Source organism: Capsicum annuum, chromosome 11, assembly GCF_002878395.1.
Source record: "Capsicum annuum cultivar UCD-10X-F1 chromosome 11, UCD10Xv1.1, whole genome shotgun sequence".
In the NCBI taxonomy this organism is placed as follows: Eukaryota; Viridiplantae; Streptophyta; class Magnoliopsida; order Solanales; family Solanaceae; genus Capsicum; species Capsicum annuum.
The window spans coordinates 234,226,013-234,241,232 of NC_061121.1; the positions used below are offsets into that span (position 1 = coordinate 234,226,013).

The following is a 15,220-nucleotide window of genomic DNA, read 5'->3' on the forward strand; positions in this document are numbered from 1 at the left end:
TCGAAAACCCTTGGACCTTTTTTTTTTCTATGTTCAAGGTGCCTATTAAGGTCCATCTACAACTCTATCCCAATTGATGAACTGACAACAACCTTGTTAGATCCACTGCTCATTGTTCTTTCAAATCAAGAAAAGAAATATCAAATAGACCTCAAAATACTTTTTCTCCAAGTTAGCAAAACAAACTAACAATCTTGAAACGCATATGCGTGAAAATCACTCCTACGTGGACTAGTAGTCCAACCAAATGTTGCCACCTAATTAAAACGATACACATAGATTTTAGATATTAAAAAACAAAACTTAATATACCACCATCACAAAATACATGTACTTTTTAGATTTTTTCTTAAAAAAATAAAAACAATTCATTAAAGGCTGCCTTCATTAAAATAACATTTCAAGTCGGACGAAAATTGAAAGGTCATTTAGAAGAAGATGTGAAATCTGATGAAAATCCTACAAAATTTTCATCTCTTACTCCCTTTCAACTAAGGAAAAACTAGTCTACCTACCCAAGCAATGCGCGGTTGCATCAAAAGAAATCAATAGTAAAATTATTAACTTATTTATTTAACAATTTTTTTTTGGTCATATCACATTGATATATTTTAAATAAATAAATATAACTAACAATATAGTAAATTAAATTTGGAAAACTAACTTACGGTACACGCATACAATTCGAAATTTTAAATAAGATGTTATACATAGTTTTAAGGCATAATACATAAATAGAACCTTTAACTTGATATCAAATTATAACTATGACCTTTAACTTTAGCAATGCACAAGTAGACCCTTCAACTATACAAAAGCTGAATAAAAAACACTCTAATCCTACCTGGCAAGATGCTTGTATACACTCAAAACCAAGCGCATCAAAGTTAGAATTGAAGTCTTTTTTTGTTCAGCTTTTGTATAGTTAAATGGCATATTTGTGCACTGACAAAGTTAAAGGTCATACTTATAATGTGACTTTTTTATTAAGTGGCAGCATCTAAGTGGATCGATCGAAATAGTTTCAACTCGTCCTTGAGTTGAAGGATCTCTATGGTCTAAATTCATGCTCAAATGGATTCACATACTACATAAACATGCCAAATTGGCATGCATTTAAGGCTCTGGAATTATCAACGCATCAGAGTCATGGTTTTTTTATTCTAGCCCGAAATGCGGGTGTTACATTTCAAAATACCTTTTCTCCATGTTAGCAAAACAAACTAACAAGAAATTGCAGAAAGAGTAAAATGAGGATGCTTGATTCCAGAAGAACACATAAACATATCATAAGATTTGACCAAAATGTACAGTACGTCTCTTGTGTTACATGTGACAATGCCATCGTTTGATTTTCGTTGACATATTCAGAATGAGAAGAAAGTCATTGTCACATTCTAGACAAATGTCACATGAGACGTTGATTGTTAGTATATAAAAAAGCGCTCCTTCAACCTTTGTGACACATTTTAAAGTCGTGCAAGCCTAATCAAAAAACTAAAAGCCAACAATACAAGCTATCACATCCATAGTCTCTGATGTTCAATCCAACATGAGAATAAAATACTGGTTAAAGATTCTACAACTTGAGCAGAGATACCTTCAAAACTTTTTACTTCCCAAATAATGACTGAGCCTTGTCAAAATCCTAACAATGAAAAAGCAAAATCTTTCCTTTTAAATCTATAACCACAATACATAACATGTTCGTTTGTGTGTTACGTTAAACAACTTTTATTCTAATGTACCTTTGGGTTCCATTAGAGCCGTATGCTCCATGTGCAGCAAAGCATGCTTCATCTCAAGGAAGACAAAGTAGACATCTGCTGGTGAAAAAGAACTGCAGTTTTTGATTGCATAGCTTTTGACAGTTCATGCTCTTCCCTGCAATTCGTAGAATTGACGGATTTAACACAACGAAGACAAGATTGGACAACTCCTACAACGACAACAGATAAACATCGAAATCAAACTAATAGACAAACAAAGAAGACATCCAAACTTACTGTCATGTTATCTAGACATTTGATTGCAATACTCTGTCGTATTTTGAAAAGCTTATATGCATCCGCTAAGACTAGAAGAGTTAATAAGAGATGACTCTTTCTTGGTTATGCTATCAATTCTAAAGATTTAACAAAAGGTAACATTCATCAATCATCAGTATTACCTATCAGATGCCTTGTTAAACATCAAAGATCAAAGAACAAAGCTACTTAATGAAAAAAGTACTGCATTTGAAAATCTTTTGATTTCCAAGCTCGATGCAGTCTTCTTACAAGGAACAGGCAAACATACCTAACTGTGAAATTGAGATTTCATTTTACCGAAAATACATGCTCTTCCAAGTGTTCCACAAATTGAACGAACAACTCCTGCAATGATAATAGATGAACAAAGTGAAACAAGCTAATAGACAAGCAAGGAGAAATTTTCAAAAATAACTAGCAGGTTATCTAAAGAGTAAATGTTGTTTCTAGTAGCATCAACTTCCATCTTTAGATGAGTCACTACAGACACTTTTAGATGGACAAGAAATCTTACGCCAGTCCTCACCTTTCTAGAGTGTAAACATGGTTCAAGCTACACGTGCCATAAACGCATAGTTCAGATATAGGAAATTAATGATTACGAGAACAAAGAGCGATGAGGGAAGATCTTTATTGGCACTGATTGCTACAATCATTACCCCGAAACACCTCTTCCTTGCTCAACGGACTGGAAAAAAAAAAAGGAAACAACAAGAGTATATGAATTGCTATTGAGATGAACTAAAAATCTTCAAGTAAGAATGGAAAATGTATAGAAATACTATAAACATCCAGTTGACATGTATACCTACATTAATGGCAAACGATTTGTGGTACATTATTACTAATTTATGCTATCTACATGCTTGAGAAAATCATCAATTCCTATCTATACTAGGTCTCTTTTACAACATCTCAAAGCAAGTCCAAGTTTGATGCAGTTTTCTTACAAGGAATAGGCAAAATATATCTTCCAAATGATTCCGCAAATTGATTGAACAACTCCTGCAATGATAACAACGAACTGAAACTAGCTAATAAACAAGCAAGGAGAAATTTTTTAAAATAACTGGCAGGTTATCCGAAGTGTAAGTGCTGTTCCTAGTAGCATGAACTTCATCAATAGATGAGTTTATGTTAAGGAAGCTCGTCTATGGAGGAAATTAGCTGAATGAAGAAGAAGAAGAAGAAGAAGAAGAAGAACTAAATATGAATGTATACTCGTATTAAGCTTCAATGGAACAGAGAAGTGAGATAAAATTGAAAAAACTACACAAGTTCTCTAGCTCATATATATATACAATTGTATCTAGCTAAGATATTATTCTCTATCATACACTCCACTAGAATTAGTTACAACTACCTCTAACTAACTAGTACAGCTGGCACCAGCTGTAGCTTCTTATTCCTTCTTTTAGTTTCTATCATCAACAGTTTACCAACGATCCTTTTAGATGGGAACAAAGAAATTTTAGGCTAGTCCTCACAAGTCTAACGTGTGAACATGGTTCAAGCAATGGACGTCATACATACATAATTGAAAGATAGAGAAGTTAATGATTGCCAGAATGTAGAGGGATGAAGGAAGACCTTTATCTACACTGATTGGATACAATCATTACCCCAAACACCTCTTCCTTGCTCAAGTAAACTTCAAGAATACAAGAATTGCTATTGCAATCAAACTTCAAGCAAAGAGACCAATGTAAAACAAAGCAAAAATTCAGCATTACATGAATGGTGAAAAGGACAGTCCTTTACTATGATTTAGGCGAAACTACACTCACATTCATGAAATAGCTGCCAATTCCTAACGAAGCAAGGTTACTTTCCTTTCACCAACTGAGCTAAGAACATATTGTTACCAAAATCCTGATCAAAAAAAAAAGAGAATTAAAACTCGATGATAGTTGGGGCCAGGTAATTCAGTTTTCTGATGCTTTTAGATGCTGTACTATCTGGAAACAACCTTGCATATTTTTGATATATAGGAACCAGAATTTTCTTCCACATGGACCTTGGATGTTCTACTTGACTTCAGAGACTCTGCATTTCCAGAGGACAATAAGATTCTACACGTTATCAAAGCACAAGTGTGAACATGTGCAGCTCTAAACCGCATCCTCTTTATTCAAGTAACTGGAGAAGGGGAAAAAACAAGAATAATTTGATGAAACTTCAAGTAATGCATAGGCAGGCATATTGACAACGGTACGTCTATTTCATCTCTAGCTTTTTCAAATTAAAAAATGACTCATGTTTCAAAAGACTTACACATCCGTGGATGATACATCAACATATTGTGAATGATAAAAAGGCTTCTAATTTGTTAGTATTACATTTTGCTATGAACTTTCCTAGATAAAATTATTCATCCTGTTTCCTACCTTAGTCTTTTTTGCTCACGATGTATAAGAATTTCTGTAGTTGCAACATGTTGCCTTTTTTGTCAATTTTCATGCTGATCTCAAGACGCTTCCTCAGCTTCACAGTGGCGATAGACGCTACATGCTACTCAACAAGATTTAACTACGGAAAAGAATTAGTAAACAAGCAAAGAGAGCAAACAAAAAATAAAAAACTGCTGAAAAGAAAAAGAAACGGAATAACTCACATTTATCAGAGTACCAGTCGTTTTAATCATTGCAGGTACACCCAACCAATCTCGATGTAGGTGATATAAGCAATTTATGACAAGTAATACCCTTTCTCAAATTCTATACGTGGTTCGAGCAACAGGCAGTTGGAAATACATAGTTTAGACATGGAAGAGGTCAGTCAGTTCTGGAAGCGACTGGAGATTATGTCAATGATTAATATGCAGCTCAACGATTGAACAACTCCTACAATGTCAATGGATCAAATGCCAAATCAAGCTAATAGGCAAGCAAAGGCTAAGTTGCTCGGACTCTCCTAAAATATTGCCGACACTATTGGAGAATCCGACACGCACCCGTAGACATTTTTGAAGTGTCCGAGTAACTTGCAAAGGCGAATACCATGGAATTAACTGTCAAGTTATCTAGACATTAAAAGAACTGAGTATGAAAATTTTCCTTCAAAATTTTTGCTTTCGAAGCTTTGATGTAGTCTTATAACAGGGAATAAGCAAAACATATTTCCGCAGTGGAGGAGGAGCTTTCCATGATTAATAAAAATGATTCTCCAAAGAATATAGTTGTTGAGGAGTTTAGAGAAAGGGGAGCTCGGAAACTCAACAACATGAAACTCGACAAGGAGATGAATCACTTAGTTCACAAAGACCAAAAGGAAATATTGTGAAGTCGGTACGTTACAGAGATAAAACTTTTGTTGGTACACATATCTTTGCGGGGCCAATCAATAACGAGAAATCTTCATCATTTGAATAAGAAAGAGGAGTCGAGAAAAAAGTACAAGGATTTCCACCAAGGCATAGTTCAAAGCTTCGTTTGAGTTCTTCTGCAACAAGTTTGGGATAGCTTCCAAAAAATCACTTTAGGGGGTGTGAAAATATTGAAGTAGATTTTTTGGAATTAAGTCTCTAGAATAGTCTAGTGTAATTTCTAGAATAATCATGTTGAAGAAATATCTAGATATTTAGGCTATTCTAGGTATGAAGAATCTAGAATAGTGTAGTCAATTTGATATTTATATTTAGGAAAGAACTAGATATTAGAGGGTGTTACATATTTGTGGAAGATGATAGAATACTCCAGATTTGTAGTATCTAGAATCATCCCTACACAAGTATAAATAGGGGATGACATTAGCCTTTTGTAACCAACCCAAAAGGCCATCCAGAAAATAGAAAACAAAAAGAAAGTTTCAGCTTTTCCCTTCACTGCAGTTTCTTTGTAGCAATTTATAGCTGCAATTTCCTTATAGCTTTACTCTCCCCGTTCCCTTTGTTTGTGACAGAAACCACCATTAGTACAAAATAAGAGTTGTAACTGAAGCATGATTAAATCGTTTTTCTGTAATCTAACCTTGAATTTATTCTGGGCTTAAATAATGGGAACAGACATTCAAAGTCTCTTCCAAGTTCCTTAAATTTCAAGCTTGATGAACCCTTTATCTCTGTAGAAGAGACGGAAAAATGTAGAAAAAAGCGGACCAGTTTTCATGATGGAAAGTCATATTCTCGTCTGCAAGATTTGAGGGAGAAGATAAGTTAATAGACAAGAAAAGAAGATAGGTATTAAGCTACCAATTTTCTGGAGCAATTCCTACCTAAAGTAGATTTATTTTTCAGTATTTTGGTGTAAATATAAAGATTTCATCTTGATCTGAAGATGCTTCCTCGGCTTCACTGGTCAAAATGATTTAACAAAGAAACAGAATTATTGACAAATAAGCAAAGAGAAGTAACCAAAAACCGAAAGATATTAAGAAAATAGAATAACTTACATCTATCGATGCACCCCTCGTTTTAATCATACAAGTACTCCCACTCAATATTTACGGTGGAAATATGAGCAATTTTTGGCTAGTAAGCCCCCTCGTCGAATTCAAGACACAGTTTGAGCAATAGACACTCCACACTGCTCAATAAGATCAAAAAAGAAAACGAATTAACAAACGAACAATGGGAAGTAAACAAAAATAAAAAGCTTCTGAGGGAAAAGAATAACTTACATTTGTGAGAGCATAATTTGGTTTTAATCATCAAAGACATTCGCCATCACTATATATGGTGGAGATGTGAGCAATTTCTGGCCAGTACTCCCCCTTGTCAAATTCTAAGAGTGGTTTGAGCAATGGGCAATGGCCAATAGATAGTTTAGAGAGGGAAGACGCAATCCATTTTACCGGAAGGGATTGGAGGTTAGGGCAAATGTAGATGGTCAGCTTAGAGAGGGAGGAGGGAAGCTCTGACTCAGGAAGTGACTGGAGTTGATGGCAATTGCTGATTTCTAGATTTTGAAGCGATGTGAGGTGCCGAAGACCTTCAGTCGGTAGTGAATGGAGCTCATGCTGGTCATATAAATAAAGCTCAGAAAGAGAGGAAGGAAGCCCTTCTTCCAGAAGTGACTGAATTTGAGGTAAATTACGAATCTCTAGAGATTCAAGAGCGGTGAGACTTTTGAGAAGTTGGCTGCTTAATGTTTTCAGATCGCCTATGGTAAGCCTTTGAATAGAGCAAGGCAACTCCCAAATCTCACCACCACCAATCTCTTCGTCACTGCCATTGTGGTAGATGACTAACTCTCGGAGATAGGCGAGTCTCTGTAGACTCCACTCCTTTCGGCCGCTCACAAGTTTATCACAATTGTTGATCTCAAGGAGTTGTAAATTGAAGGGCAATCCTCCATCAGGAAAGGACTCTATTTCTGGACAAAGAAACAGTCGCAGTTCCTTAAGAGATGGAAGTAGTTCCTGCATACGTTCTGGCAGCCGCTTCAGCTTTTTGCATTCGAAAATATGCAATGACGTCATCAGGGTCCCACATGCCACCGAACTAATATCGAGTATTTCAGTTTCATTAGGAATCAAAAACCTAGTAAGGTTTCGGCAATCACTTACCCTCAAATAGCGTGTTCTTGGGACCAACTCAAGTGATGATATAGAATCACATTCACCCAGAAACAATTCCTCCAGAAATATGTTAGAATTCATCTTACTACTATCTGGTGCCTCCAATTTGAATTTCCGGCAACGAGATATACTTATTGTTAGAATTTCCGGCAGAATGCCAATAGGCAAGGAGGTAAGAGAGTTGCAATAACTAATTTCTAAGAGAAGAATCTTTTTCATTCCCTCAAGTTGGGATGTAAACAGTTCAGCTTCATCAAAGAGAACTCCAGCCTTAGGAGAACCATCAACTTCAAACCTCTTTAGACTTGAAAGTTGGATGGGTGTCTCCAAATTGAGTTCAGGACATGTTGAGATTCTCAATTTCGTCAGAGAACAAAGATTTTCAGGCAACTTCCCCAACAACTTGGGGCAATCTTTAATGGAAAGGTCCTGAAGTGCAGGAAACTCTCCGATCCCTAGTACGTGCCACTGCTTCCACTCAGGCATCTCTGCAAATTCAAGCTCCTCAAGAGAGTTAAAAGGCTTTTCGGAGGACGGACTACCATAGAATTCCTCCGTCACCTCTGTTATCCGATGCATCCCTCTAATGGAAAGGAATTTCAAACAAGGAAGTTGTCCTAGTGCTGGCAAGGAAAAACAGTCCTTGCAGTTGCTAAGAGACAACTGTACTAGCAGCTTAAGAAACGAATCATCAGCTAGCCAATTTGGAAATTGTGTCCCTCTATATCCAGAGATTTGGAGTTCTTTTATGTTTGTGTGTGGGCATAGCTCATCAAGTATGTCTCTTTCAGTTTGAGAATTGTCAGCATCACTTTCACTCCACTCCAACGACAACTTCTCAACATGATTCTTCCCCCTCATGTTTGCCTTCTGAGCTTCCCTTCTATCAACCACATTTTGCAACTCTAAAATTGATAGAGATCCATACAAGTAATGTGCTTCACCCAAATCTTCCATTCTCCAACAACAGGGGCCACCTAGAAGAAATTCAGCTCCCACTAGAACTTGGAGGCTTTTCAACTTGCTCAGATGTAGCGGCATCTTCAAGTGAGAAGTGTTTCTTATGTCAAGATGACGCAAGTTGATCAACTTCTCCATCTGCAGCGGTAGCTCCTCAAGATCTGTACAATATGACAGGAGAAGCGTCTCCAAGTTGTACAATGCACATATAGAATCTGGCAATTTTTTAATCTCTGTCCGAGAAAGGTCCAAAAATCTGAGGAGCTTTAATTTGATAAACAAAGCATCCGGCAGCTCCACAATCTCATAATATGACAATGATAATGCCCTTAAAGATATTAGCCTGGGCAGTATGTTATGCAGCACCCTCTTGCTTAGCCTTGGCCGGTAAAGGTACTGGATTTTTATTGGAAGCAATGTCCTCAGCTGCTCTGACTTAGAGAGCGGTTTCAATTTCTCAAAGTCACCACCTTCCGCCACTGAATATGACATGTGCAGACTTTGTTCCAACATATGAGATCCTTGGCACTCTTCCAACCTGACACAAAGTTTTGAAGATGCAACTTGGGCTAAATCATTGACAAGGTCATGCATTAAGAAATCCTCTGTGTTTCCTTGAGAAGGATTTGGAAACCTTTCAAACAATGATCTTGATATCAACTCGAGAAAGTATTCATTGCCTAAATCATTAATTGTTTCTTGTGGTACAAGACCATTAGCAATCCACAGATGAATAACTTGTTCTTTCCTAAATGGATAATCTTTAGGAAATATTGCACAATAGGAAAAACATGGCTTTAAATGTGGGGGAAGTTCATTGTAGCTCAACATCAACGCTGGTAATATGTCATTGTTTGGCAGCTCCCATATTTCACTTTTTAAAATACGTCTCCACCCTTCAACCTCTGATTTGGAGCGTAACATTCCAGCGAGCGTCTTCAGAGCTAAGGGCAGTCCTTTGCACTTAGCAGCAATTTGTTTTCCGACCTCTTCAATTTCTGGATGTCCCATAGGGTTCATGTTTTCAAATGCATGTCTTTTAAATAAAGACCAAGAATCATCAATAGACAAGGTGTCCATGCTAATTTGCTCAGATCCCATCATCAAGGCAACACTCTCTTTACGTGTCGTCACAATGATCTTACTTCCAATACCTCCTTGAACGAAAACATTCCACAAGTCATTCCACTCGTTATAGTTTTCATTCCATATATCATCCAGAACAATGAGAAACCTCTTCCCCTTTAAGCTTTCCTTCAATTTGACTTGCAGCTGATTAAGATTGTCATCAACCTGCAATGAGCCAATTTCTTGAAGTAACCCTTTTGTTATTCTGAAAGCATCATATGGCTCAGACACACAAAACCAAGCTGTCAAATTAAAATGGCTTTGCACCATCTCATCATTGTAAACAGCTTTAGCAAGTGTTGTCTTGCCCACGCCCCCCATTCCAACAATTGGGACAACAGTCAGATTTTTTTCACTTGCATCCTCGGACAATAAACGGTCAATCAATTCCTTTTTTTCATTCTGCCTACCAAAGACATCAGATTCATCAACCAAAGAAGTTGAATGTCTTCTAGTTTCTCTTTTAGTCGAAGCAAAATGCTCCTTTAAGCCAAGAAGACCAATTTGCTTTTGCAAATCCTCCAATGTTTCAATGGTGTCTTCCAACTTCTCCTTTACGTTAACAAAAAAATCATCACTCAAGCTCAGGCTGAGGTCACTTACTTGCTGGTTGCTTGCTTCTTCAAAATCTCGAAGCTGACCTTCCACCTTAAGCCTCAAAGCCTCATAGTTGACTTGTTCCATTAAGTTTTCAGCGCCGTCCACAGCATCTCGAAGTTCATTAAGCCACTGGCTCACATGTTGATTTGATGCCTGCTTATTCTCTGCGTCACTTAGCACAGCCTGAAGGCCAACCAAAGTCATTTTCAGCTTCTTTAAGAGTCGAACATCATGCTTATTCTTCTGAAACATGTTGAGCAGATCACCATGAGGGGCAAGCCTATCAAAGAGAACATTCAAAGCTGAAGAGAGAAATGCACCACCAACTGCTAAGCCAATCTCCATTTCTGAAATCTACAAAGCGAAACAAGCAACCAAAAAAAATGATTTTAAGAATTTTGAGAAGATAAATGTTTCTATCTTCAAATATTAACAACTATATTTTACCCGTTGAATGTTAAGAGTAATTTGCAAAGTGATTTTTCTGTCTCTTTATTTTTATTGGGCAGTGGTTTTACTTGTAATTGGTACAACTATCCCTTTTCCAGAAAGTCTGAGGGTGTATTAAGAATCAAAACTGTCCTTTTTTCTCCTTTACATGAGTATGACTTTTCACCTAACAAGAAGACTTAGTCTTGCTGACTAAGTTGAATAATTGAGGCAACAGAGGAAGGGTGGTGGGGTGGTTGTGTTGACAAAGACTTCATAATGTTTTGTTTTCATTTCATGTCTCCTTGCTATGACTTTTCTGATGTAGTTTAATTTGGCGAGAAATTTAAGAAAGAATGTTTTTGAAAATTATGTATAAAATAAATCGTCAATATTGGTGTGAACTGACTAAAAAGAAATGTGAATCGTATAAATTGAAAAAGGGAGTACTTGAAAATATGTCTAGAAGTTAGGAATTTGGTAATGCCAAGAGATATGATGATATGATAAAAGTTTGCGCTGTAATTGCAACATATTGTCAAAAGATTTTGTTAGTTACAAACTATTTAACGATAAATTTGTAATAAACTTTGCGACTCAATCCTAATTTTTTTTCCTCAGTGAGCATAGAAATTAGAAAGTGACTATATTCACTTAAAAGTTAAAACACATGATAAACAATTACAGAAAGTTTAAATTTAGATTTCTCAATATTGCAGATCCAATAATAATCATATCATTTTTTTTATTTTCATTGGCTCAGATGTATTCAGAGTAACAAAAAAATCATTGTTATATCCTAGACAAATGTCATATCAACAAAAAACATGAGAGACATTGACTGGCAGTATATAAAGAAGCAGGCCTTAGACCCTTGCGACATATTTTAAAGTCGTGCGAGCCTAATTGAAAATCAAAAATCAACAATACAAGCTATCAGATCTATAATCATGATGTTCAATCCAATATAAGAATAAAATACCAGTTAAAGCTTCTATAACTTAAGCATAGACTTATTTTAAGACCATTTTGCTATTACCTATAAGGGAATGATTACAATTTTTTAGTGAATAAATTATTGCGTTCTAAAATATTGTCTTCTCATATAAATAACTATTACTATATTAATCATAAAATAAAGAAGACAAGAAAAAATAGAGGCTGCATCAATCAAAAAGAGATAGTACAATCTAATTTGCACCATTGGGAAACCGTTTCTATTTGATTTGGTTTGATTTAGTTTTGATTTAATTTACAAAAAAATTTAAAAAATAACCGAACTGATAATTATATATATATATATATAAAATATTATTTTTATGAATAATTTTAATATCTTCTATATGTTTACATTAAAGTTTATTTATAATTTAAGGTCTCGTTTGACCAAATTTTTTTTTAAAACTTTTTCTTGGGACATTTATTTCACTTTATTCAAAATGTTGTTTGGTCATAAAAATCTCAAATATATACTAAATATCTTGTATTAAATGTATATCATGTTATTGTTTTACGTGCTAATCTATCGATTTTATTTTATTTTATTTTATTTTAATAATTTCAAAAAACCCAATTATATTGATTTTATTTTGGTTTTACCCAATAATCATCCAAACTAAACAGTAAACGCATATATATACTAGTTTAGGTGTACGCGCCTTACGCGTGTACCTTACTTTAATGAGTTCTAACATTAGTTTGAATAATAAAGATGAATATAATAATTAAATTTAATATCTTTTGAGTAAGTAAAAATGGAGAATTTATTTATTAAATCTAATCTTTACTAAAAGTATTTTTAAAAGTCGATCGACATTCATCTCTCATCTGTAAATTGCAATAATACAATACAATGTTAGAGACATCAAAATAATACAATTAAATCTAATTTTTACACACAAAATTTTTCTCAAAGTCGTCTGACATTCATCTACCACCTGTAAACAATAACAAAATAATACTATAATAGAGATATCAAAATAATTGTAACACCCCGCATTTTTCGGGCTAGAAATCGAAGCGTCGTTCCTACGCGTATAAATCCGAACTAGATGATTCCTTGTTAATATATATGTGGTGATAAATACTACAGTTTGGGAATATATTTGGATACGAATTGAGGTGACAAAAATTCCCTAACTCAAAGACGAGTTGAAAACAATTCCATCGATTTAGTTTTAGTGGACACTTCAACTTGGGTCAATTTTCGTTGAGTATAACTTCGTTATATAGCAAACTAGGTGACCTACTATATATCAAATGAAAGGTCTTCGAAGTAGCTTTCCAACGATATCAATTTCGCCTAAATCCGTCAATCGAGCGAAAAGTTATGGCCATTTTTGTGAGAGGCAGTAGTGTATTTTTTGCAGTCAACTCCACGTTTTTCAGGGGCATTTGGGTCAATTCCACCCCTATTAATTCAGTTTAAACGCTGAATTTTAAGCCCAAAACAGCACTTTAGACCCCCAAATTCACATTCTCTCCAAAATTCCTCCGCGAACTCTCTCAAGGGTTTCAAAATAAAAATCCTAATAACTCAAGATTCTATCGTGGATTTTCAAAATTGATTAGAGATTCGGAATTCCCAATCCGCAAGCTTCAAGAATCATCCATTATTCTTCGTAATCGAGGTACACGGGGTTTTCCTAAATCTCATGGGCATAAAAATCATGTTTTAAGAATTGGGTTTTGAAATTTATGAACATAATCATGTTTTAGAAGTTTTGACGGTAGTGTTTTGGTCTTTAGACCTTTCCCCCAAATTGATTTGAAATTATGTATATATGTATGTATGTGTTCAAGAATGATTATTGAACTGAGAGCATGATTTACATGAAACCCTTCTCTTGATGTAGTTTTTCTCATGTTTCACATGATATGGATTGTTTTGAAATACATCTTGAAAAGCATGTTAGGAAATATCGTAATTTATGAATGACTTGGTTATGAATCTTGATTTCAAAAGAAAGGGTTGTTTGTATTGACAAATGCTGAATATCCATATAATGAAAGAGTGCACGATTTTGCCAAAAGCACATGACCACCATATGTTTTGAAGAGTTTTTGCATGAGTTTTGTTTTATGTTTCGGAACATGAAATCTTTTATATTATTTAGATGTGGGTGGTCTGAACTATGTCTTTATGAAAGATCTTGCTAAATGCATTATGGCACAGAAAACACAACTTGCAAGTCTTGTTATGACGATACCAATTCAGACAATGCCATAACAGACACAGACAAATACAGAAGTCAGACTTTATCAGATTTTCATGTTTTAGAACTTCAGAATGATGCATGTTCAGAAAAGGCTAAAATAGGGCATAAGGAGATATTAGGTGGTTCCCCGAAGAAGGCATGAGTTCAGACAACTCATTTCCCAAAACCGTGATTTGCTGATTCGGGTTTATATATTACGCTGGCCTAGAATCGTGTGGCATATCAAAATCAGAGACTCCAACTCTTACGGCACACTCGGGTTAGGGGTTTTCCCGCCGAGTCAATGGCGGATTCCATATAGCCCGTGGAATATCAGACTTGTAGGGGAGCGCCACCTAACTCAGAAGTAATACAAAGATCAGAAACTGTTTTGACAAGAATGTTCAAAATGATGCCCATGTGTTTTTGGAAACTATTTTATACATGATGTTTTGTTAAATTGCTCTCATCTACTTTACACATATACAAATACACTATTTTGGATTGCTTCGCGTGCCAGTACTTTTGTGCTGACCCTTCCTCCTTTCAGATTTTGGGACACAGTCTAGGGGTCAAGATAAACAGTAGATATTTCAGATCACAGATCAGGTTGTACAGTGGTGAGCCTTCTATGATCCAGAAGGCCTGTTTATTTTCAGATATATATCTTTAGTCATGTTTTGATCTACTGGGGGCCTTGTCCCAATTTTCAAATTATTAGTGATCATGTATTTGAGATTTTGCAGACGATTTTTCAAATGTTGATAGATGTTGCGGGACTTTAATTCCCATTATTGATTTTATTAGACTAATAACCATGTTTCAGTAGTATTGTGTGTTTTTCGCATTATCTTTTATCATATGAATTATGTGCATGATTACCAGATAGATAGGTTTGTTTTATCAAAGCCTCATAGTTGACTTGTTCCATTAAGTTTTCAGCGCCGTGCACAGCATCTCGAAGTTCATTAAGCCACTGGCTCACATGTTGATTTGATGCCTGCTTATTCTCTGCGTCACTTAACACAGCCTGAAGGCCAACCAAAGTCATTTTCAGCTTCTTTAAGAGTCGAACATCATGCTTATTCTTCTGAAACATGTTGAGCAGATCACCCTGAGGAGCAAGCCTATCAAAGAGAACATTCAAAGCTGAAGAGAGAAATGCACCACCAACTGCTAAGCCAATCTCCATTTCTGAAATCTACAAAGCAAAACAAGGAACCACAAAAATGATTTTAAGTATTTTGAGAAGATAAATGTTTCTATCTTCAAATCAAATATTAACAACTTTATTTTACCTGTTGAATGTTAAGAGTAATTTGCAAAGTGATTCTTCTGTCACTTTTTTTTTTTTTTTTT

The 15,220-nt window shown here is 35.4% G+C and overlaps 2 protein-coding genes across 20 annotated transcripts; both read right to left on the reverse strand.

Annotated features, from left to right (window-relative positions):
* Positions 1–1,264: 1,264 nt before the first annotated feature.
* On the reverse strand, positions 1,265–10,842 carry LOC107871027 (putative disease resistance RPP13-like protein 1). 19 transcript variants are annotated; one of them, XM_047400017.1, is made up of 15 exons: positions 10,683–10,842; positions 6,648–10,589; positions 6,420–6,553; positions 6,243–6,321; positions 5,999–6,157; positions 4,645–4,873; positions 4,418–4,541; positions 4,000–4,076; positions 3,818–3,902; positions 3,621–3,715; positions 2,981–3,035; positions 2,557–2,718; positions 2,299–2,375; positions 1,749–1,884; positions 1,265–1,648 (listed from the first exon to the last, which is right to left on the reverse strand). In XM_047400017.1, exon 2 carries the CDS (start codon positions 10,578–10,580, stop codon positions 6,678–6,680), a length of 3,903 nt encoding a protein of 1,300 aa, XP_047255973.1. In that variant the 5' UTR covers positions 10,581–10,589; positions 10,683–10,842; the 3' UTR covers positions 1,265–1,648; positions 1,749–1,884; positions 2,299–2,375; positions 2,557–2,718; positions 2,981–3,035; positions 3,621–3,715; positions 3,818–3,902; positions 4,000–4,076; positions 4,418–4,541; positions 4,645–4,873; positions 5,999–6,157; positions 6,243–6,321; positions 6,420–6,553; positions 6,648–6,677. The 19 variants fall into 19 exon arrangements, with proteins under 19 accessions (XP_047255973.1, XP_047255974.1, XP_047255972.1 ...); XM_047400018.1 differs by having other exon boundaries at positions 2,690–2,718; positions 4,418–4,559; XM_047400016.1 differs by having other exon boundaries at positions 4,645–5,915.
* A 3,440-nt stretch (positions 10,843–14,282) lies between these two features.
* Positions 14,283–15,195, reverse strand: LOC124888749 (putative disease resistance RPP13-like protein 1). The gene has a single exon (XM_047400026.1). It carries the CDS (start codon positions 15,051–15,053, stop codon positions 14,709–14,711), a length of 345 nt encoding a protein of 114 aa, XP_047255982.1. The 5' UTR covers positions 15,054–15,195; the 3' UTR covers positions 14,283–14,708.
* Between the last annotated feature and the right edge of the window lie 25 nt (positions 15,196–15,220).

What these genes read in the sequence shown, in the direction of transcription:
- LOC107871027 (XM_047400017.1), bottom strand. Translation starts at nt 10,580, where the DNA reads ATGGAGATTGGCTTAGCAGTTGGTGGTGCATTTCTCTCTTCAGCTTTG.
- LOC124888749 (XM_047400026.1), bottom strand. Translation starts at nt 15,053, where the DNA reads ATGGAGATTGGCTTAGCAGTTGGTGGTGCATTTCTCTCTTCAGCTTTG.